Source organism: Ochotona princeps, chromosome 1, assembly GCF_030435755.1.
Source record: "Ochotona princeps isolate mOchPri1 chromosome 1, mOchPri1.hap1, whole genome shotgun sequence".
In the NCBI taxonomy this organism is placed as follows: domain Eukaryota; kingdom Metazoa; phylum Chordata; class Mammalia; order Lagomorpha; family Ochotonidae; genus Ochotona; species Ochotona princeps.
In genome coordinates, this window is record NC_080832.1 from 72,256,351 (window position 1) to 72,280,403 (window position 24,053).

At 43.2% G+C, this 24,053-nt stretch overlaps 1 protein-coding gene across 1 annotated transcript in view; it reads right to left on the reverse strand.

Moving 5' to 3' along the window:
* LOC131479624 (jerky protein homolog) overlaps positions 1-17,350 on the reverse strand; it is a 151,164-nt gene extending 133,814 nt beyond the window's left edge. The window contains exon 1 of the mRNA XM_058660978.1: positions 17,331-17,350. Coding sequence (XP_058516961.1) covers positions 17,331-17,334 — 4 coding nt within the window. The 5' untranslated portion in view covers positions 17,335-17,350. The remainder of the gene's footprint in view (positions 1-17,330) is intronic.
* Positions 17,351-24,053: the final 6,703 nt, after the last annotated feature.

Here is a 24,053-nt window from a genome sequence, read left to right on the forward strand (position 1 = left end):
GTGCTTGCCAGTACAGGATCTGGCTCATTCCATTACCAACATCTGCCTATGTGCACACTGGTGGTTGCAATTGCTGGGTCAGTCTAGAGTCCTGTCTCCTACACAAACCTATGTGTATTACAGACCAGCCTGATCCTGCCCTGGTTTTTATTAAGCAGCAAAAATGTAAAGGTCTTTGTTTAAAAACTCTGACTTCTGTAGTAAAGACCAGGAGAAGGGAAAGGAGGACAGATTTCTCAGAACTTTTATGGAGGGGTTGGAACAACTACAGATTTTGCCAACCCAGAAAGTTTGTAGTTAGTCATACAATGTTCTCACATTGTTGAGTTTTCCTCTGTAAGAACTGTTTAGTCTTTTCCTGTAATTTGTCATCAAAACAACTCATAGAATGTTTCCTTTATAAACTCATATGTACATATAGATTTCAGACAACACTGATTTCAACTGGTGAGGGCCATGTGTAAAATAACTACTGCCAAGCTTCTAAAAATTGAAGCAGAGAGTGTCTGGCACTCTTAATGCAGTATCATGTCAATATCCATGAACATTTTTCTTTGGTAAAATGTCAACCATGAAATCCCTCCTGGCAGATGACAGAGAGTTGCAGGCGGTTTCCAGAACCCAAAGAAGTGGGATTAGGGACGGTGTAAGAGAATAAGGACCTATGGCAAGGATGATTATGTAACTTAGGGAATAGGGATAACCTGACTGGAGGAAGCTGGAGGATGAGAAGTTTAAGACTGTGGCATGAACACAGCTCTTGTCTGTCCTTTCTGAATGTTTCATCTTTGGAAATGTCTGGTTTGGTTACCAAGACTTCTAATTGCTAGAAAAATTGTTTTGCTATGTGAACTCACCAATACTCATATTTTCAACATTCCTCAATTTTATTATGCATTCCCTGCTTCTAATATTAATTAGTGGCACATTCCAATTCAGTTGTTAAAATTGCTTTAATAACTTGACCTTTAAGTTTTTGGCTTGGCTTGTTTTAATGTATTGACTTGGGGGAAAGTTTTATAATCAGAGTACTAGAAGCAATTTCATGTTCCATACAACTTTTACTGAATATTAGTTTGGTATTGCTTTCTGGGAAGGCAAAGTCTCTTTGAAGTAAATTATTTTTTTATTTATTGGAGAGAAAGAGAGAAAGAGAGAGAGAATGGAAAGAGAGAGAGAAGGGAGAGAGAGAGAGAGAGAAAAAGAGAGAGAACTCCCATGTGCTGGTCTTGTATCCAAATGTCCATAATATTTGGGGCTGGGACAGGATGGGAGCTAAGGCTACACAGGTTTCATGCCTAGGTGACAGGAACCTGATTGCTTGAACTATCACTGCTGCTTCCTGGTGTGTGCAGTGGCTAGAATAACCAGGAGTCAGAGCCCAGTAGTAGAACCTAGGTACTCTGAAGTGCAAAACAGACATTTGAACCACTAGGCTGAATACATCCTAATCATTTTTTTCTTTTCCTTTATTCTCCTTTCTTTTCCTTAAAAAATATTTATTTCTTTGTTTGAAAGAATTACAGAGACATCTTCCATTTGCTGTTTTACTCTCCAGACGACCGCACTGGCCTGGAGTGGAATAAGCTAACTCCAACCAAGAGCTGCTTCTAAGTCTTCCACTTGAGTAGTAGGGCCCAAGCACATGCGCCATCTTCTGATGCTTTTCCCAGGCCATTAGCAGGGGCTGGATTGCTAGTAAAGCTGCTGGAGGGAAACTGGTGCCGATATGAAATGCTGGCATTGCAGGTGATGGCTTTTTACCTGCTTTGATACTAAAGCAGTGCAAATGCAGGAGAAAAGTGTTACACATATTCATATTCTAGCTATGTATAGTAGAATTTTTCCCTAGTTTCCTTAACTATTTCTACATATTGAGAATCATATTATACTCTCAGTTAAGAAAAACAAGCAAAAAACCCTCAAAAAACCCTCTAAAAATAGCTTCACAAAAGGCAATAACAAGGATTGATTCTAATTTTACTATGCATTGTATCAGTCTTGAGATGTTTGAAAATAAACCTATGCATACTATTTGTTAAAAGTCTGTTAATTTTTACAAATTGTTTTTTTTAAAAGGTTTTTTTTTTATTATTATTATTGGAAAGCCGGATATACAGAGAGGAGGAGAGACAGAGAGAAAGATCTTCCATCCGATGTTTCACTCCCCAAGTGAGCCGCAACGGGCCGGTGCTGTGCCGATCCGAAGCCGGGAACCAGGAACCTCTTCCAGGTCTCCCACGCGGGTGCAGTGTCCCAATGCATTGGGCCGTCCTCGACTGCTTTCCCAGGCCACAAGCAGGGAGCTGGATGGGAAGTGGAGCTTCCGGGATTAGAACCAGCGCCCATATGGGATCCCGGGGCGTTCAAGGCGAGGACTTTAGCCGCTAGGCCATGCTGCCGGGCCCAAGTCTGTTAATTTTTAAAATGTTTTATTCTCTTTTCAATATTGCCTACATAGTTGAGAGTGATGCATGCCCATGTGGGCCCCTGACTAGGGAGAAGAGGGACAGGCATAGAGGAAGGTGGGTGGTATAAATGTTTCAGCTTTCTTTGTTTTCTTTCTTTTTTTCTTTTCTTTTTTTCCTTCTCCTTGCTGTAAAACTACATTGGCACCTGGGAATAGGAGACAGTCATTTGAGACCCCACGGAAGAGTGTTCCAAGGGTATTAATACTTGAATGATTGTGATAGTTCTGAGAACTTGTTGATTTCATTTCTCCAGGGTTGAGAACATCTTTCCAAGTTCTATTTGTTGACAACGTCTACCTTAGTGCATGCGCAGACAGAGGAACATGCTATAAAAAGCTTGGCCAGGAGAGTGGTTTAACCTTTTGTGCTTTCCATCATCTGACGAGGCAGTTGACGTCCCCTGCTGGTCTCGATGTGTTGGCTGTCATTTCCCCTGTGTGCAACTGCACATACTTACTACTGCACATACATCAGCCACTGAGGAGGCCCATTACTGATACATGCGCTCCAAGGTCGGACCAGTGTCTGAGTCCAGTGGTCCTGCTGGGGAGTTCCTCAATAAACCTTGTCTAAAATGACCTCAGGCCTGACTCTTGTGTACACCAGCAATTGCAGGGTCGGGTTCAGTCTGTCACCTGCACCAGCCAAAGCACATTGTGGTGAATGCAAGCTGTCTGCTCAGTTCTACCTCCAGCCCATATGTCACACAAACCTAAAGGTGCTACAGCCCATCCAAGCCAACCCACCACAGACTCAGTTCTCATGCATACCAGCAGGTGGCACAGTCTATTTGGGGCGACCACCAGCAAACCCCTTCAGGTCTGACCACAGCCCAGATTTTTACATGTGTCACACAGTACTTTAGCCTAGGCTGGCCTAGCCTATATCCAATCTGGCTTACATGCACACCCATGGGTGCTGTGGTTTAGCTTATCCCGACCTGTCCCTAAACCTGGATATCACGCATGCTGACAGTCACTGCTGCCTTGCTCAGCCAGCCCACCCCCAGCCGAGATTCTTATGCTCACCAGTGTATACCAGGGTGAAGCCTAGCAAGGGAGTGACCACAGTTCCCCTGCCTGACATGTCTAAAATCCAGCAACTTGCACCTCCCAGGGGGTACTACGGACCAGTCTGAGATAGTTCACACCCAGCCTTAGCATTCACTAATGGGTGCAATAGCCTAGCCCAGCCTGGACCAGTCCCAGTTCCAGTCCTCATGTGAATTGGAGGGTGTTGTAGTCTAGCCCAATCTGGCTTGTACTCAATCCTAGCTCTCACTCATGCCAGTGTGTGCTGTGGACTGGATCAACCTGATCCACCCCCAGACCTGGTTCACACACATGCCAAGGGATTCTTCAGCTCAGCCTAGCCTAGCCTGTCCCCAGCTTTTGTGCTCACCAATGGGAGCTGAAACCTAGCAGGGCAGTTCCCCAAGTTTCCCTACCAGGCCTGCTCCCAGCAACTGATTTCATGTGTACCAGTGGATGCTGCTGACCAGACTGACATGGCCAGTCCCCAGTCCTGGCACTTACTGACAGGCATTATGGCTTAGTTTGAGATGCTTACACCCATTGCAGTTCTTGCTGATGGGTCCTATAACTTAACCCACCCTGACCTACTCCCAGATCAGGCTGTCATGTGAGCTGGTGGGTGCCACAACCTAGCCTGGGCTGTCTCACATCCATTCTGGCTTTCATGAGCCCCAGCAGGCTCTGGAGCCTAGCCTAGTCTGGCCCACCCCCAGACCCTTCCCATAGGTATGCTAACTGGTACTACAACCTTACCCAGTCTGGTCTGCCTCACACACTGGCTCTTGCACTACTCCATGGGAGTGGCAATCTAGCAGGCGAGTCACCAAAGTTCCCCTACCAGGTCTGTTCCCAGCCCCAGATTTTGCATGTGTTGGTAGGTGCTTCAACCCAGCCTGGCATGGAGTGCCCCTAGTCTTTGCCTTTTGCTGGCAGGTGTTACAGCTTAGTCTAGCTGGACATGGCCCATACTCTGTCCGGGCTTTTGTGCATGCCAGTGGGTGCTAAGGCCTGGCCCAGTCCTGTCTGTCTTCAAACCTGGCCCACACAAATGTTGCGAAATGCTGCAGCCTGGCCTGGTCTGGCCTGCCCTGAGCCCAGGCTCTTGCACTTACCAATGGGTGTCATAGCCTAGTAAGGGAGTTCCCCAAAATCCCTGACCAGGACTGCTCCCAGCAACAGATCGCATATGTACTTGCAGGGTATAGTGGCTCTGTTTTACATGGCCTGCCCTCACTCCTGACCTTTGTACGTGGGAGCAGGTGCTTCAGTCTATCTAATCATGCCATTAGCCCAGTCCAGGTCTCCCACATGTGCCTGATCCAGACATGCTCTGTTGTTATCCCCCTCTAAACTACTCTCTTAGTTCCCTCCCCTACCTGAAAGCGCAGTGGCCTGGTCCGTGGAAGACCCCAGGAGCCATTCTTCCCTTGTCATATATGCCCTCACTCCAGGATAGCCCCAGACCCCCTTCCTTGGGCAATCTGCAACTCCTTTTCCTGGGGGCTGGTGTGGTGTGCCTTGCCCCAATGGTCCCTGCCTTTCCCACACATCTGAAAAAGAAGCAGAAGAAGGAGGAGGAGGAGGAAGAAGAGAAGAAGGAGCAGGAGAAGGAGCCGGAGGAGGAGGAGAAGAACAACAATAACAACACAACAGGAGACATTTTGTGGCATACTAGTATAGCTTACACAAATATGTTGGGATTAACCAGGCCCAGAATGCCTCCAGCTACTGGCTGCTTTTCTCCTACCAGCGTAGCACTTGCCTAGGTACAAGGCAACCTAGCCACTTGCCTGCAGCTGTGGAAATATCTATTGATTTTAACCTCGTGGTAAGAATCAGTGCTTAGTGGAAAAGCAATAGCTCTGAAATGATACAGTGAAAAAGCAATATAACATTTGCTTTTTTTTTTTTTACTATTTTTAAATACTGATGGGAATACAATGAATATAATAGATTCCTCTTGAAGTTGGCTAGTAACAATAAGAATGCAGAAGATATTGGGAGATCATATTAACCACTTCCTAATAAAAAAGACTTACAACATTTATATTCAGCAGCTATATTTGCTTTCCTCCAGCTCTTTGTAAATATAGTTTTCAGTCACACAAAGCTTTGGTTATTCATAATTAATTCATAATGCTTAAGGATGGAGAATTTAGCAAGGAAATATGAAGTTCCTCTTCTAAAGCTCCTCTGAGAGCAATGACTTGTGATTCCATTTCTTTTTTGTCAGTGATGTATACTCTGTAATTCTTTTTAACACAGATAACAGCTCCTTATAGAGTTACTCTCTTGCTTGATTAGGGGCAAAATGTCACCTTTGCCAGAAGCAAACCATTGCTTTTTGCAGAAATAAGATAACCACAGTTCCACTTTATAGATATAATTTGTTAGTGGATTTTCATTAAAACTTGTGAATTAAGAATTGAGAGGGGTCACCTGGCCTGGGTCTTTTGGCCTGCATATGTGGTTGGAGTTGGGCCAGTTAGCCCCAGGGGTGGAGGTGGGGATTGGCAGGGCCCAGGTCGCCTGGCTTGGCTCTTTTCTCTTGTGTGTGTGGGAGCCAGGTTATCTGGCCGAGGTCCTTTGCCCTGTGTGTATAGTGGGAGCTGGGCTGGTTACCCCTGGAGGAAGGTCCAGTGCTGCAAAGGTTGGGTGGCCCTGGGTGCCAATGCTGCCAGGTGAAGCCCACAGGCTTCCTGGAAGCACACTTGTGGGGGCTCTGGGATGTGAGCTTGCTGGAGGTCTGGGAAATGGCACAGAGGGTGGCATGCAGGGACCTGAGGGTTCATATCCAGGAGAGGAATGCTGAGGGACATTTCCTCAACAAGGCTGTTGTTCTTGCAGATCTGAGCCTCTTCAGTGACTTAGAGGGAGCAGTGGATGGCATACTCAGATGTACATAAAAGATATGACAGTCCATTGGAGCCTGCAGAGGAAATCTGATACCATAGCAGCATAGAGCAGACAGATTGCCAAGGGAAGGGGTGAGAAGATGTGTGGCAGGGAGGACCGGTGAGGGAGTATGTTGCAGATGAGGAGTGACTACTATGGGACTTCCATCGACACAGCCACCTGTACTTGCATGTAAGTGAGGGGGCTGAGAACTAGTGGTCTGGATTGGGGAATGGGATGAACTTTAAAGGGTCAGACCAATGCACCAGTCCAAATGGGAGACCTGAGCTGGGCTAGTTAGCATCAACCACCTCCGAATACCACTCACTGGCACACACTGAAGCTAGGACTGGGGCCCTACCTGGCAGGGCTGGATCACAGTACCCACCAGTGAGTGTCAGAATGGGGAACAGGTAATGTTAGGCTGAATCATGACAATAACCAGCACATGAGAAAATCAGGTCTGGGCGCAGATTCTGTGGGGATGTATGTGGGTCCACTCCTATGAAACTGCAATTTCCACCGGTTTGCTTAAGAGCTATGGGTGTGGATGGGCTGAGCTATATATGACCATGGAGTCCTCCTACACTCATGACTACTGGGGTTGGGTACAGGCTAAGCTGGTCCAGGCAGCAGCACCCACAGGCACACTCAAGAATAGGGTAGTGGTTCGTCAGGTCACAACATTCAACTCATACGTAGGTTGGGTCGGAGGGGGCAAATTAATTTGGGCAAGGGCCTAGCACTCGCTGGCACATGAAAGATCTACATCTGGGAGTGGGCCTGGTGGGGGAACTTGGGAAACTCCTCTGGAGAGCCATAGCTCCTGCTAGTGAGCATGTGGTTTGTACTTGGGATGCTGGTCAGCAGGGCAAGGAAGCTCCACCCATCGGCAAGTGTGTGGTTTGGTTCTGGGGGTGGTGGCAGTGGGCTGGATAGGGGCTGACCAAAACCTTAGCACACTGGCATGTACAGGAGCCAGGCTGGAGTGCAAACCATGTCAGGATAGGCTATCACACCTACCAGTTTGCATGAGTCAGGGATGGGAGCAGACCAGTCAGTGCTAGGCTTCAATACCTGCCAGTGAGTTGGGACTCAGGGTGGGCTGGGTCAGGCCAGACTGCAGCATCTGATGACAGGCTAAACTAGGGGATGGGTTATGCCAAGTTGGGTTAGAGTAACCACTGGCGTACATAAGATCTGTGACTGGGAACAGACCTGGTTGGGAGCTAAGGGGACATGCCAGCCGGGTTGTGGTTCCCACTGGTGAGCATGAGAGCTGGAATGGGGGTGGTGATCTGGGCTGGACATGACTGCAGTGTCCCTCAGCATGGGTGTGGACTGGGTCTAGGGTGTACCAGACTGGGCTAGACTCAAGCACCCACTGGTGCTTTTGAGAACCAGGTGGATGTAGGACAGGATGGGCTAAATCTCGGCACTCACTGAAGCACAGAAGGGCTTGGGAAACTCCTTCATTGGAACACAGCCCCTGCAGGTGAACACAAGAAGCAAGGCAAGGAGCAGTCCAGACCACGCCAGGTTACAGTACCCACGGGTATACATGAGGTCAGGTCTGGGGACAGACCAGACTGGGCCAGCACACAACACCTACTGGCAGATCTGAGAACCAGGACAGGGTGCAAGAGGAACCAGATCGGGCCGCAACACCAGCCATTCACATTAGGATCTGGACAGCAATCAGACTGGGCTGGGATAGGCTGCAGCACCCACCAATAGGAGCTAGAACAGGGGGAAGGCTAGACTAGGCCAGGCAGTGCAATAAGACTGCAGATACTGAGCTGAGGCAAGTTATACCAGCCTGGGCCCAGTGGGAGCCAGGTACGTAGGAGGGATGTGACAGGGCTTGGGTAGCTTGGCTCAGGTCATGGGGCCCACCTGTGTAGTGGGGTATGGGTTCCTGAGCCTAGGGGACAGGGGAACTGATGGGGTATGGCCCAGCTCCTGGGGCCTGCCTTCTAGGTGGGTGTTGGTTTCATAAACCCCAGGAGTGGGGAGTCTGGTGGGGCTTGAGCCTTCTGGCCTGAGCCCTGGGGCCCGCTTACTAGGTGAATATTGGGTTCCTGAACCCCACGTGTGGGGGATCCAACAGTGCTTGCGACACCTGGCCGAGGTACTAGGCCTCACCTGTAAGAACATGCCATATTTAATGAAAAAGGTGGAGCTGTGGACACAGGCCTTGTTGCAAAAGGGGAGTAAAGCAGCACATTTAGTGCTGTAGCAGAAGAGCAGAACTAACTGGACAACTACCCCAAACAAACAATGACAGCAAAAAAATCTCAGTGAACAGAACCAATGGATATTGGGAGGGTGACATCATCCTCAGACTGGTGAAATCGGCAGCATTTCAGAACTATTCAAGCCACTTGGACAGAACCCTCAGGGTATGTACACATTGAGACTCTGGGTTGAAATGAGGTGGCAGTTCCTCATCTCTGGGTACTGGGATGTGTGGAAAATTATGGGTGATTTCCCCTTTTGTTTTTCTGCTTCCCCCAGGAACAAGAAGAAGAAACATTAAATTTGGAAGCAAGGAATTCACCCAATTTTCCCTGAGCCTTGATCCTTCCCACCCTGATCAATCATGTAATCATTATTTTAAAAATCTTTTAAAAAAGGAAGAAAGAAAAAAAAAGAATTCACTTCAGCAGAACCCTTGGAGCATGCTCCACATCAGGGACGCTGGGTTGATATCAGGTGGCTGTTGCCCATCCCTGGGTACTGAGGTGGTTGGGAGGCTGGGTGTGGCTTCTCTCCTTGTCTCCCCTAACCCTTGATCCTTCCCACCCTAATCAACTATGTAAACATCATCAAGAATAAAAATAAAAACCTAAAATTTAAAAAAATTTTGAAAAAACCTGGAGGAATATAAGACAAATTTAATTTTAAAAATCTACTGTTTATCTATTTATTTTTTAGGATTTATTTTTTTTTTATTGGAAATTCAGATTCACAGAGAGGAGAGACAGAGAGAAAAATCCTCCATTTGCTGCTTCCCCTCCCCGCCCCCCCAAGTGGCCCAACGGTCAGAGCTGAACCCATCCAAAGTCAGGAACATGAATCCGCCCCCAGTCCCCCGGGATCTCCCAACTGGCACAGGGTCTTAAGGCCTTGGGCCATCCTCTACTCCTCTGCTATAAGCAGGGAGCTGGAAGGAAAGTGAAGCAGTTGGGACACAAAGGTCCCCCACATGGGACCCTGGCGCATGCAAGGTGAGGACCCCAGTCACCATGCTATTGTGCTGGGCCCAAGACAAATTTAATGTTATGATAAATTTCAAAATAATTATTTAAATTTATTTCTAAATTTTATTCCTTCAAACTCTTATTTTAGTAATTATTGTACTACCATTGACATTGAACCAAATTATGAGAATCTGCTTTTTTAAAGTGTTTCACAATCTTACTACTGGGTGTGGTCCCATTCTATTAGCTTTTGTTTCTATAGCCCTTTCATGGTTGAGTTGCTGCATATTAAGCCACTGTTGTCCTAAGGACGCAGTTCTCACCATAGGAGTTTGTCCAGTGCATCATATTTAAGTTCAGACTACTGGATACAAGTATAAGACTGAACAACTTGAAATAATACTGGATAAATGAGTTCTACTATGCTCCCAGCTCTCTTCATTCTAATTTGAAAAAAAAAAAAAACATTACTTAGTCACTTAGTCACACTTATTAAACCACAATAAGGACGAATTTATTCAAGACGACTTATGATAGGTATAGAGACAATATAAATTGTGGGCCCGGCATGATAGCCTAGCGGCTGGGGTCCTCACCTCACATGAGCAGAGATCCCATATGGGCGCCAGTTTGTATCCCTGCATCCCTGCTTCCCATCGGTTCCCTTCTTGTGGCCTGGGGAAACAGTCGAGGATGGCCCAAAGCCTTGGGACCCTGCACCTGCATGGGAGACCCAGAAGAAGCTCCTGGCTCCTGGCTTAGAATTGGCTCAGTTTCGGCCGTTGCGGCTGCTTGGGGAGTGAATCTGTGGGCAGAAGATCTTTCTCTCTGTCTCTTCTCCTATCTGTATATCTGACTGTCAAAAAAAAAAATAAATCTTAAAACAAAAAAGAAATAGGACTTTGCAGTGGAGAAGAAAGACCAAGTTCAGCCATGAATTCAAGATGATTTATATTCAGGGAGCATAGTGGGGCGCAGGGGTTGGAAAAGTACTAAGTAGAAAATGTTGATTCAGGGCATTTGGCTAAACCAAACTAACAGGAATTTTTCTGAAGACTCATCAGGGTGATCAGTAAGTTCCTAAGGGGAGAGTGAAGGGTGAGGAACTGGAACTTATTTACAATGTGAGCAGAGATCAACAATGGGGGCTTCCTTGCTTGGTAAGTTCTTTGGTAAAGCTGAAACTTTTAAGGAAGTACACAGATGAGCCTAGAAGAAAGTTTAGGAGCCTGACTGAAATTTGGTCAAGCCAGAGATCTTTGTCAGACAAACCTCTAACTATATTCTATGCTCAGAGAGCAGAAAATTTTGGAAACAGAAGAAAGAGTGAGGCGATAAGGAATGGTCTCTACAAAAGAGGCCTGCACGTCTTGAAACTTAACTCTGGATGAGGAGAGCAATGGTGTTGAAAGATGTTCAGATGAAAGTGGGAACTCTGGAGTGGCTGTGTCTGGTGTCCTGCTTCCAGCCAGCTGGCTCTAGGGATCAGAGGACGCGCTCTGATATAACACCTGTGTACATTTATAGAGTCTGTCAACACATCTATGTTCAGAATGAATAGAGGGAAGAAGTCGGGCCAGGAACACTTGGCTGATTTTCCACTGCTTTTCCAGGTTCAAATGCACACAACTTGATCTCTTTTTGCTCTCTCTCTTTCTAAACTGTGCGCAGCAGGTACATAATGAATGAAACAGAGCTGTTTATGAAGAACGCCAATGAATCAATCGATCAAATGTTTTTCTTATTTTTAAAAGTATTATTTATTTTTATGGGAAAGGCAGTTACAGAGAGAGGAATCAATCAAATACTTGTTGACTGTTATGTGTGACCACTTAAGGGGATGTTGGAGGAAATTATTGTGCACCTCATGCAATGTTTTTAAGAATCATAGAAATACAAAATTCAGTGTAGCATAGAATAAGACTCACAGAGAAGAGAGGTCTTAGGTGTGAAGTGGAGACATATTTAAAAAAATCGCCACTCTCCCCCATTTGTTGTAGCAGAAAGATGCTGCCTGGGGCACCAGTATTCCTGGTATCAGAGCATCTGCTTCAGGCACTGGCTCTCGCCTGTAATCAGGCTTCCTGTTAATACACATCCTGGAATGTAGCACCTGATGGCTTAAGCACTTGGATCTCTGTAGCCCATATAGGAGACTGGATTGAGTCCCAGAATTCTGGCTTTGGCTTCACACATCCCTGGCGTCTGAGGGTAGTTGAGGAGTGAACACATAATTGGTTAAAAGATTTTTCTCCATAATCTCTCTGATTTTCAACTGAAATGGAGATAAACAAAAGTTTGAACAAAGAAGAAAAAGGTTTTCAAAGGAGTGATCTTTGATTTTTGGAATCCACCCGAGGTTAAATCACGGAAGCATGGGAGTGTACAAATGCACAAGAATTTAAGAATAATGACAGGGGTTGGCATTGGCATCGTGGTAGAGTGGATAGAGACACTGTCTTCAATACCAGGATCCTTTATGGGTGCCAGTTGGAGTCTAGGTTGCTTCACTTCTGATCCTGCTCTCTGCCAATGACTTGGGAAAGCAACAGTGACTCAAGTACTTGGGCCCCTGAATCCATGTGGGAGACCTGGAAGAAGGTCTGGTTCCTGGCTTGTTGCCTGGCCAAACCCTGGCTGTTACAGCCATTTTTTTGGGGAATGAACCAACAAATGGAAGGTCTCTTTGTCATTCGTTTGCTCACACACACACTCTCTCCAAGAAAAAGTAAACAAACAAAAACCCAATGAAAAATGATAAAAGTTCCTTTTCCTTTCCACTGATTCAGTCATATAATGGGCAAATGATTTTTTTTTTTAAAGCTAAGTAGTGGATAGAGACATGTTAGGCTATATTTTAATTCAGTAGGTGAAAGAATTGGAAGGTGTGGGCAGCAAGGGATTACTGCTCCTCATTTTTTTTCTCGGAGTAGTCATCAGACAGCACAATTAAAAAATAACAAAACAGGCACATTGGGTGGGTGTTTGGAGCTGTGGTTAAAGTGCCTCTTGGAATGCCAATATTCAGTAGTTAGTTGGAGTGTCTGGATTCGAGGCTCTAGTCTACTTTTGACTCACTTCTCTGCTGGAGTATACATACCCTCTCTACTTTTCAGATAAATAAAATTAAATAAAAATTTAAAAACAAATCTAAAAGCTAAATTCTACTGAAGGAATCAATTCACTGGTAGGTATGATGATTCTGATGTTAAGGTCCAATCCCTGAGATTTGTAGAATTTCTCAGATGTCATGTTGTGAAGTATGTGTGTATGCATGTGTATGGATTACAATATGTCTTTTCATTTCTACCTTACATGTCTACATTTGAACCTTTCTCCATTGCTTTATTACTCCTTCCAGCTCAGCTGCTGTGTACCTATTGCATTGTTTACTTCCAGAGGTTATTATGAATCTTCTGCAGACTGTCTTCCCAACCTCTCCCCACCAAAATTCCTGTCTTGAAACTTTCATCTACAAAATAATGGTATTGGGAGATGAGGCTTTTGGAAAATGGTTAGGTTTAGAAGACAGAAAGGTGGGGCCTGCATAATGCAATTAGTGCCCTTGTAAGACACAACAGAGTGCTTTGCTACCAGAGGACACAGCACCAGCAGCTTTCTGCAAGCCAGTGAAGAGGCTCTTGCCGGATCATACTGGGATCATGATCTCAGATGTTCACCCTTCAGAAATGTGAGAAAATAAATGTCTGTTGTTTAAACCATCCAGTCTGTGGTATTTTGTAGAGGCAACCTGCAGTTGAGGCAGAGCACTGTAGTTGCCAACATGGGATGTTTTCTGAATGTCAAGTGGCTATTGACTTTTGGTTTACTGGAAGGCATTATGATGAATGTAAACTACTGCTTCTTACTACTTTTCCTCATGTATCTGTAAGTCACAGCTGCAGCTGGGTCTAGAAATAAAATACTCAGATCAATGACATGTCAGTTGTTATTATTGCTCAAAGAGAATCGATTAAAGAGTACAACAAGGCACAAATGACTGAAAAACCTCCAATATTTACTGAGGTAGTCTCCCATCCCCTATTGGGGCCATGCTTTTATAATATGCTCAGATCACAGACTTTTCTTATGGAAGAACAATCCACCACCTCTTTGACAGATATAGAACTCAAGGTTTTTGTTGGACACAGATGTCTAGTTACAGGTACAAACCTAAAAAAGAAGAAGAAGAAGAAGGCTCCAATCACAGCCAAATGCTTATGTTGGAGCCATCTACCACAATAACGTCTTGCTGGAAAGTGTGGTACAGAGACTCTTCAGAATGTTCAGACTGAATGCTTCAACTCATTCATGTTGGTCAGCAACTTGAAGTGTTATTTAGGCCACTCCTAAGCCAGAAGCTGAGTTATCAGTCCCATCTTTTGGAGAAAGTCATATCACCCCTTAAGCGATTGTGACTGTGCTATATATACCAAATGAGGAGATAAAAGAACTTGCATAAGAATGATGCTAGAAATTTTGAGAGCGTGTCAAACAAGAAAATATTTATATTATGAAAAAGGTACATATACATTTTAAAAAGCTTTTTTTCCCCAGAAAGCCAAATTTGTCTCTGCATTCCATTTTCCATTTTGAAATGTACATAGCTGTTTTAAGGCTTGAAAGCACAGTAATCCTTCCTTAGTGCAAATCCCCTTTAAATGAAATAAGTATGAATACCTCTATTCTCAAAATAGATAAATGGTTGCTATTGAAGACAATTAAGAAAAGAGAATTTGGAATTAAGAAAAAGGAAACTGATAAAAGCATTGATGACAGATTAGGAAAATAAGATTTTAGAAAATTCAAGTTAGAGAAAGATGGTAAATAATCCAAACCTTGGAACTACCATGATGCATCTGTTAGATGCAAGTAACTGAGATGCCTCTAGAAGGGCAGTTGAATTGATGATTCCCTTCAGACCTACATTAGATTCTAGAGACAACAATAACGGGCATTAGGTCAAAAGGCTGAAAAATTCTAAATATTTGGATGAGAAAAAAGGCACACATGGTGGCTATTATTTTTAGAGTAAATATTATATATATAGAAACCAAATAATTTGCTAAAATTTTCTGGTAAATATAAAAGAAGGTGATTCTAAAAATTAAAGCTAATTGTGTAGGGCCCATGAGTGCTTGCTTGAAACATTGTTAGACCCAGTTGCATCGTTGGCTTTCACTTAATGATGAAAAGAAGACTGTATTGGATAGACTTTTTAAATTTTATTCAGTCTCATTATTCCATATGTGTATACATTGCTTAAGGGTTTCAAATATGAAATACATCTATCTATATATATATCATTCCATATATATTTGATATGGGCTATATAAAAAATGCCTTCATTTGAACCATGATTTGCTTGTGAGTTCAAGTTGAGGTCAGATGTGACTGCCAAGTGAGTTATGAGTAAATTTTCAATATGAAAAGATATTTAGATTTAGAATTGTGGGATTATGAACCTGTATTACTTTTTTTCTTAGCACTCATTTTTTTCTTATTTATTTGTAACCATAGAAACCGGATTATAAAAATATTGAATGCATAAGAACTGTAAAGAGACATCCCCAAGGGATTGTGTAAGAACTGTAAAGAGACATTCCCTTAGAGTGACGAAATGCACAGACACATTGGGGCAATCTTGTCTTCTGATGCTGTAATTATCTATGAACTTTTCCTTTGGATGTCCTTGTATTTCATAAAGTAGAGGAAGTAAGTTTACCTATTTGCACACGTTTTGGATTCCATATGTAATCAGAAGACTAGGGTACTTCAGTTTGGGCTGCTTGGTCTGTTCATGCTGGACTGGCAATTCACTTTATCAAAGTTTAAATTTCTTTGTAACAATTAATAACATCTATTCCTTACTTTTCATGATGAAGTGTATATAATTTTTGTTGTTGTTGGTAGCATTCTCTCAAAAGATTCCCAAATTTTGCTGCTAGAAAAAAAATGTTGTATTGTCTAATTCCAAAAGTCAAAGAGGAACCAGACAAGTATGCTCCCTTTTTTAATTCATATGTTTACCTATTTATTTTCATGAGCTTGAAAGGCATAATAACAGAGACAGAGAAAGAGAGTGGAGAAGCATACTTTTAACTTTGTTATTTCAAAAACTGTAACTCACCCTGTAATTATTTTCTTATATGCTAAAAACAAAGCAAAATAAACTTATACACCATTACCAAAATGCACAGCAAGAATATTCCTGGAAAATCAATAGTTGGAACAAAACAGAGAAGCAGAAAACAGAAAACACAGGGAAAGTGGGGTAAAATGGATGAGAATCTCCTAAAGTTGATCGCATGCTGATGTATAACAGAAAATACAGATAGATATGTGGGCTTGTGGCACAGTGGTTAAGTCACGGACTTGGATCCCCACATCCCAAATTGAAGTGCCTGGTTCGTTCCCTAAGCAATTTGCTTCTGACCAGCTTCTGGCTAACGCATACCACGGGCGGCAGCAGATAATGACTGAAGAAGTTGGGTCACTGCCTTAAGGATGTGGGAGATGCAGATAGTTCTGGAATCCTGGCTTTGACCTGGCCTAGTCCAGGCTGCTGAGGGCATTAGAGCAGTCAATCAAAAGACGGAAGATTGTTCTCTGTCTCCTTTTCAAATAAAAAGGAAGTAAATAATAAATATACCGCAAATAAAAAAGAAGAAAAAGAAGGTGGTAAAAAAAAAAAAAGCTGGTAACTGGTGTGGGACCAAGCAGGATCTGGTATGTGTGGTCTAAATTGCTTCCATTATTAATAATTGTAATGTCTCTGGCTAATATAGGGGAAATAATAACACCAGTACTTGCTAATGTATATAGAATGTCCATGATGTGTCAGGCATTGCTCAGACTTCAATGAGTTTATTTACAACTCACATTTTATAGACGAAGAAATTTAAGGCAAAGAAGAGATTAGTAAAATTTATATATGCAGTCCTAGGAATAAGTGAGTGGAGGTAGGATTTAAGTTCAGTTTTTGCTGTTACCTACGATTATATCCCAGTGGCCAAATGAGTAGGGGAACTAAACAAGGGAAAGAGTCAAAAACAGTCACAACAAAAGCAGTGGCACTGTGAGTGAAATGCAGAGCCAGGTTGGCGTTGAGGGAAGACAGCTAACTTGTGTCCTGGCACTGGAATTCCTTTGTACTAGATCCAACCTTTGCATCTTTTTCTGGGACCTCTCCCTCTTAGAAATAGTTTACATAGCTCGATGCATTTGACTCTTGGCTCTTGGCATGTGGAATCACTATGGTTCAAGTGATTTCATCCTGACCACATCTTACTAATGGGTATCAGATCCTAAGGAATTTTTTGGTGAGGTTTCTAGGAGAGGCGAAGATGTTCTTGCTTACTGGTTTAGAGCTCAGACATTATCCAATCTGGAGCTACTGCAAGCAGCTGCTATCACATGGACTTGCAACAGATGCCACCACTTTGGAAGGAAGAGCCAAAATGAGGGGCAGCCAAGCTCCAAATGTAAGACTTGAGCCTGAATCACTCAAGGATTGCACTTGTGTGAGTCAGTAAGTTCCCTTACATTTTTAAAATTTAGATACTTCATCACTTGAAAATTGTAACAACCATCATTGAATAGGAATTTAGAAATTTGTCAGAACATTTGGATTTGACATTGTCAGTATAATAAAAACTGAAGGGGCTGGTGTTGTGTGGCATTGTGGGTAAAGCCACCATCTGTAATGCTGGCATGCTATATGGTACCCATTTGTGCCCTGGCTGCTCCACTTTTGATTCAGCTTCCCGGTAATGGTCTGGGAATGCAGTGGAAGAAGGCTCATGTTTGCATCCAGGTACCCAAATGGAGACCTGAATGAAATTCTAAGCTCCTGACTTTGACCTGGCCCTGTGTGGGTTCTTACAGCCATCTATGAAGTGAACCAGCAGATGAAAGATCTCTTTTTCTGTTTGTTTCATCCTGTCTCTTTGTAACTTTGTCAAAATAAATGAATGAATCCTTAAAAAAAAGTTTAGGGTCCAGCATAGTGATGTAGTGGGTGAAAGTTGCCGCCTGTAATGCAAGCTCACATGGGTACCGATATGAATCCTGGCTGCTTTATTTCCACTCCAGCTTTTAGCTAATGCACTTGGGAAAGCAGTTGAAGATGGCCTGTGGTGAACCTGTATGATATTCTGACTCTGGCCTCTGTCTGGCCTAGCCCTACCTGTTAAGGCCAATGGGGGAGTGAACCAGTGAATGGAAGATTCATTCTCTCTCTCTCTCTCTCTTTCTCCTTGCCTCTCTCTCTGGAACTATACCTTTCAAATAAATTAAATATTTAAAATATTTAGAGATGGCAAATTGCTACAGCATTTTGATTCTATTTAACTTTTAAAAAGACTGCTTAATTATTTTACATTTAAAATGTTAAACAAAATATGCAGGATAGCAGTACTTTGTACTTGCTGAAACTTACAGTGAACGATTAAAAAAAAAAAGATTTAGGGTCCAGTGCGTTGGCTTAGCAGCTAAAGTCCTTGCCTTGCTCCGGGATCCCAAATGAGCGCCAGTTCTAATCCTGGCTGCCCTACTTCCCATCCAGCTCCATGCTTATGGCCTTGGAAAGTAGTTGAGGATGGCCCAAAGCCTTGGGACCCTGCATCCATGTGGCTCCTGGCTCCTGGCTTTGGATTTGCTCAGCTCTGGCCATTGCAGTCATTTCCTCTCTGTCTCCTTCTCTCTTTACATATCTGACTTTGCAATAAAAAATAAGATTTATTTTATTTGAAAGTTGCAGATTGATAGGTTTTCTTTTTTTAAAAAAATTCATTAATTACATTGTATTACATGACACAATTTCATAGGTACTGGGATTCTCCCCCCTTAACCCCAAACCCTTCCCCCATGATGAATTCCCTCACCATGATGCATAACCACAGCTCAGGTTCCGTTGAGTTCCCTAATTACAGGCTCACTCCATACAGAGTCCAGCATCCCACTTGTCCAGTCAAGTTCAACGGCCTCTTAGGGAGGCCCTCTCAGGTTTGAAGGTAGAGCCAGCAGAGCGTCACCTCTTTGATAGGTTTTCTGTTCACTGATTTACTCTGTAAATGATTGCAATGTGTGGAACTTGTCCAGACGAAAGTCAAGTGCCAAGAGTTTTGTCTGAGTCTTCCGTGTGAGTGTAGGAGCTTAAGCACTTGTGTTGCTATCAACTGCTTTCCAAGACACATTAGCAGGCAAAAGAATCAGAAGTGGAGCAGCCAGGACTCAAAAAGGTTTCCAGATAGGATGTCAGTATCATAGACAGAGGCTTAAGCATGTACCTCTTGGCTTCTGCTTAGTCCAGGCATTTGGAGAGAGAACCAATAGATGAAAGACTGCTATCTCTGTCTATCTGTCTCTTTCTCTCCACTCCTGTCTGTATCTCTTGCTGTCATTGTCTTTCAAATAAACAAGTAAATCTTAAATAAAAACAACAACACAAGAAGAAGAGCTTTTCTCTGGAGCTGCCTACAATCACCTTGGTGGTAGAAACAACCCATCTTATTATTCATATGCTGTATTATCAACTTTAACATGAAAGGATGGGCCCGGCGGCATGGTCTAGCAGCTAAAGTCCTCACCTTGAACGTACCGGTATCCCATATGGGCACCGGTTCTAATCCCAGCAGCTGCAATTCCCATCCAGCTCCCTTCTTGTGGCCTGGGAAAGCAGTCGAGGACGGCCCAAAGCCTTGGGACCCTGCACTGACGTGGGAGACCTGGAGGAAGTTCCTGGATCCTGGCTCCAGATCGGCGCAGCACTGGCTGTTGCGCTCACTTGGGGAGTGAATCATCAGATGGAAGATCTTCTTCTCTATCTCTCCTCCTCTCTGTATATCTAACTTTGTAATAAAAATAAATAAATCTTTAAAAAATCATGAAAGGAGGAATGTCTGAACAGACAGCAGCCTCTCCTAGGCTGTTAGCAAGGATCTGAATTGGGAGTGGAGCAGCTAAGATATGAATTGATTTCATATGGGATGTGGGCATTGCAGGTAGTAGCCTAACCAACCATGCCACAATTCTGGCCCCAATAAGGAGGGGTTAGTGTGACGGCATATCAAGCTAAACCTCTGCCAGCAGCTCAGGCAGCCTATATGGGCACTGATACAAGTCCTGTCAGCTCTACTTCCCTTCCAGTTCACTGCTAATGGCCTGGGAAAGAAATGGAAATTGGCTTGGGTCTTTGGGCACCTGCACCCATGAGGGAGACTTGGGGGAAGCTCCTGACTCCTGGCTTTGGACTTGTGTAACTCTGGCCACTGAAGCCATTTGGGGAGTGAACCAGTGGATGGAAGATCTCTCCCTTTCTCTCATTCTTGATCTGTAACTCTGCCTTTCCAATAAAAATGTTTAATTGAAAAAAAAAACTATTAAAAGTGAAAAGAAAGACCTTTCTTGGCTTAAGGCAAAGGTTGTGAAGCTGGCTTCCGTGTGAGGAGATCCAAGTACATTAGGGAGAAATCCAATGACTGTAGAGTGAGTCCTCAAATCAATAAGCAACTTTGTGAATGAGCTTGAAAATGGATTCTCCAGTCCCAGTCAAACCTTGAAGTGACTATCACTCTGATTGATAGGTCTTGAGAGATGCTGAGCCAAGGGCACCCAAGCCATTTCCAGATGGCTGTGAGATTATAAACGCCTGTTGTTCTGTTTTGTAGCAATATATAACTAATAGTGTTGGCAAAGATAGACAATTTCTGATGCTTTGGTTAAGACCAAATAAGTGTTTTAGAAATCTGGAACTTGTGATCTAAGCTCATATGAATATGGTTATGATAAACATTTCTAAAATAAAGGATTTTATTAAGTATTTTTTTGCAAGTCAGAGTTAGAGTGAGAGTGGGAGAGACAGAAGGAGTAAACTTGGCAAGGGCCAGGTCTTGGCCAGGCCAAAGTTAGAACCCAAGGATCTTATCTGGGATTCCACATGGTGTTAGGGTCCCAAATATGTGAAGTGGAGCAGCCAACAAGAATCAGCAACCATATGGGCTCCTGACCTCACAGCCATAACACCAGCCCACGAAGTAAGCATTCACCGGTTCACTCACCAAATACTCTCAAAGTCTGGGGCTATGCTAGGGCCAAAGGAGGAAGATGGGAACTTCCACCTGGGTGACAAGCATCCAACCTCTTTGTCTGCCGCCCTCCCCCCCCTGCCCCGCCAAATAAATAAAACGTAAAAGCCCTGCCTGACCCGGTCCCAGCCTTAGCTCTCACATGCATCAGCAGGTGCTATAGCCTAGCAGGGGCATCCCTAATGGTCCCCTACCAAACCTCCCCCAGCCCCTGTTGATGCCACAATATGGTTTTTGGCTGTAGAGATCACTTTCAGGTATAAAAATAAAATTTATCTTCACTTCAGTCACAAATTCATACCTTGAATAACAGTCACAGAATTTGTCACCACTATGAGATGAGATCTTGACTGTCAAATGCAGATGGCAGATGTTATAATTCAATATGAGATCATGCTTGTGTGTGATTTATTTTTTTTTCCTCTTTAACAAGAAGATTAAGAATATAAAACCATTAGTAGGGAAAAAGCCGTTAGTGTCTTTTAACTTTGTCTTCAGTTAAACTCCCCCCACAACCATTTTTATCAAAATACTTGCAGAAACAGAATCAAGTCTGGAGAAATCAGCAGATGTATAATCAGCAGCCTGTTGGCGATGAAAGTACTGAGAGCTGAGGGTTCAGAAGGTCCCCAAGACCTGAAGGAATCCAAACACAAGCCACAGATTTGTTAGCAAAGTGAAAATACGCACTCCAGGGTGGGTGTGGCATTCCCTAGAGTGAGCTGCAACTCAAGTGGTTGGCAGTCATCTCTCATATGATCTGAGGGCATACAGGGCAGTACTGTAGGCTACGTTTTTCAGGAAAAGATGGGGATTTCCAGGAATTTGTTGATTCCTGGCCTTTTTAAGAAGTCTCAGGAATGTCATTGCATCAGGAGCTTGGTGGGAGCATGGTGCGAAGTAGGAGTGACAGCCATGATATGCTTATTATAATGATATTCTGACATGACATAGGTCATCAAAGGGATGTAGTTAGTTGATTGTCTTCAGCTGGCATACGTTCTGGGCAGCAGTTTTGCCACAATGGGTGTTTTGGTGGCCAGTCATGGAAGGAGTCTCAGAGGTAACCCTTGGGTTGAGTGTGGTGACTTATTTCCTCTGGATTTTTCTCTGATCCCTGACTGTCTGCTTACCTGTAACAAGAGGAACAACTCTGCCTTTCAAAAGTAAAACCGATTTTAGAATCCATTCACAAAGTCAGGAAGATACCTGATTCCATCATCTTTCCATAACCTTAATTTTTACCATTCAATTCCAGTAGAGGTGGACTTTGAGTAAACTACGTAAAAGAATTTTAAAAAGAGGAAAACAACCACTTTATCCTAGCACAAATATTTAATTTGAGAGAGAGTTGTAAATAAATAAGCACATCATCTATAACTGCATCCAAGGCAGAAATACAAATATTTTTGAATATTTATCTCCCATATATACTTTTTAACACATCCAGTTTCTGTGCTTAAATGCATTTAATGAGAATATTTCCCTTTAGATAAATATGTTTCTGCCTTAATGCCTGGCAGACTGGAAAACTTAAATAAGAATCCACAGGAAGTCATCACCAATCTTTCCTGGACTTCTTATAATAGATAAAAGGTAAAAGGATAAGAAGGAGAAGCTGTGTGCTCAAATATCTATTTTCCTTAATAGTTAAAGAAATTAAAAATTCCAAAACTTCTGTGACCTGCATTTCACCTAAATTTTATTATTTAAATATTTTTTTCATATTTTGCTTTCCCTGTTTTTTTTCAGAACATTATTATGAATTATAGCTTTATAGTTGTCTGTGTTAACTTACTATTTATCTCCTCTATTTTACCATAAGTTCTGGGAGGCATAGATCACATGTATTTTATATAAATATGGATTTCTGTTCATTCATTATCAGTGTAGGTTGAATAAATGAGATGTTCAATAAATAGGACTCTATAGCGAAGCAAATGGTCTTGACAATTGTGTCATCTTGTGTTTTTATACAATTTTGTATGATACGTACAAAAATTACCCAGAAATCCATAGTACTATGATTTTTTTCCTTTAATTTATCAATCATTTTACATTAGATTATGAGGACTGAACTCAACGGGGGAGTCATGGTAGAAAGAACAACAAAATCTCAGTAACTGTTGACATTCTGATGTAGCTTAGAAAGTGAGACATTATTTACGTGTGGTTTTGGTAGTAGAATATCATATCTGGGGCAGAATCCAATGCAGGCTGGTTAAACCTTCTCCATATGCTCTGGCCATATTTTATTGGTCCATTGGTTTTTTTTTTTTAAAGATTTTATTATTATTGGAAAGCCGGATATACAGAGAGGGGGAGAGACAGAGAGGAAGATCTTCCATCTGATGATTCACTCCCCATGTGAGCCGCAACGGGCCGGTGCGCGCCAATCCGATGCCGGGAACCAGGAACCTCTTACAGGTCTTCCACGTGGGTGCAGTGTCCCAAAGCTTTGGGCTGTCCTCATCTGCATTCCCAGGCCACAAGCAGAGAGCTGGATGGGAAGTGGAGCTGCCGGGATTAGAACCGGCGCCCATATGGGATCCAGGTGAGTTCAAGGTGAGGACTTTAGCCGCTAGGCCACACCGCTGGGCCCGGTCCATTGGTTTTTAATACTGCAGTAACACATTGTCAATTCTCTGGCTTGAAACAACACAGATTTATTGTCTTACAGTTCTAGAGATTAAAAGTCTAAAGTTCTGGAGTCTGTAGGAAGGAGTGCATTTTCTTTCTTAACCCAATTTCTGGCTATCTATTCCTCTTAGCTTGTGGTCATTTCTTCCATCTTGCAAACAAACAGCACGGCATCTAACCTGTTGCCCTTTTGTTTCTATCCAACTTCTCTCTCTCCCCCACCTCACTCACTGACTCACTCACTCACTCAGGTTCTCATCCTTCTGCCTCCCTATTATAAGGAACGTGGTGATTGCATTTTGTTCTCTCAGATAATCTAGGATAATCTCTGTATCTCAAAAGCCTTAACTTAATTGCATCTGCAAAGACTCTTTTACTCTATACATTGATACATCCACAAATCCAAGGGGTTTGGATATGGACAGTTTTAGCCTGCCATAGTTGATCCTGGGGTTAGACTCTGACCTAAATCAGGTCAGAGTCTTCCTCCTGGAATTTTGTGCTAGCATATGAGAAAAATTACAGTGATGGAAGTTTTCACTTATGGAGTTTAAGATCCATGTGCTCAGTCACATATCTTGAGGCATAAGGAGGCCTAGAATGAAGGAAAAAGAATGGAGTCCCCAGGATAGAATGATCACAGTAAAAATGAAAAAGAGGGGTTGAGGTCTATGTGTACTTTCACATCTAATGGTTCAGTTGGACAATATACTACAATTTCTT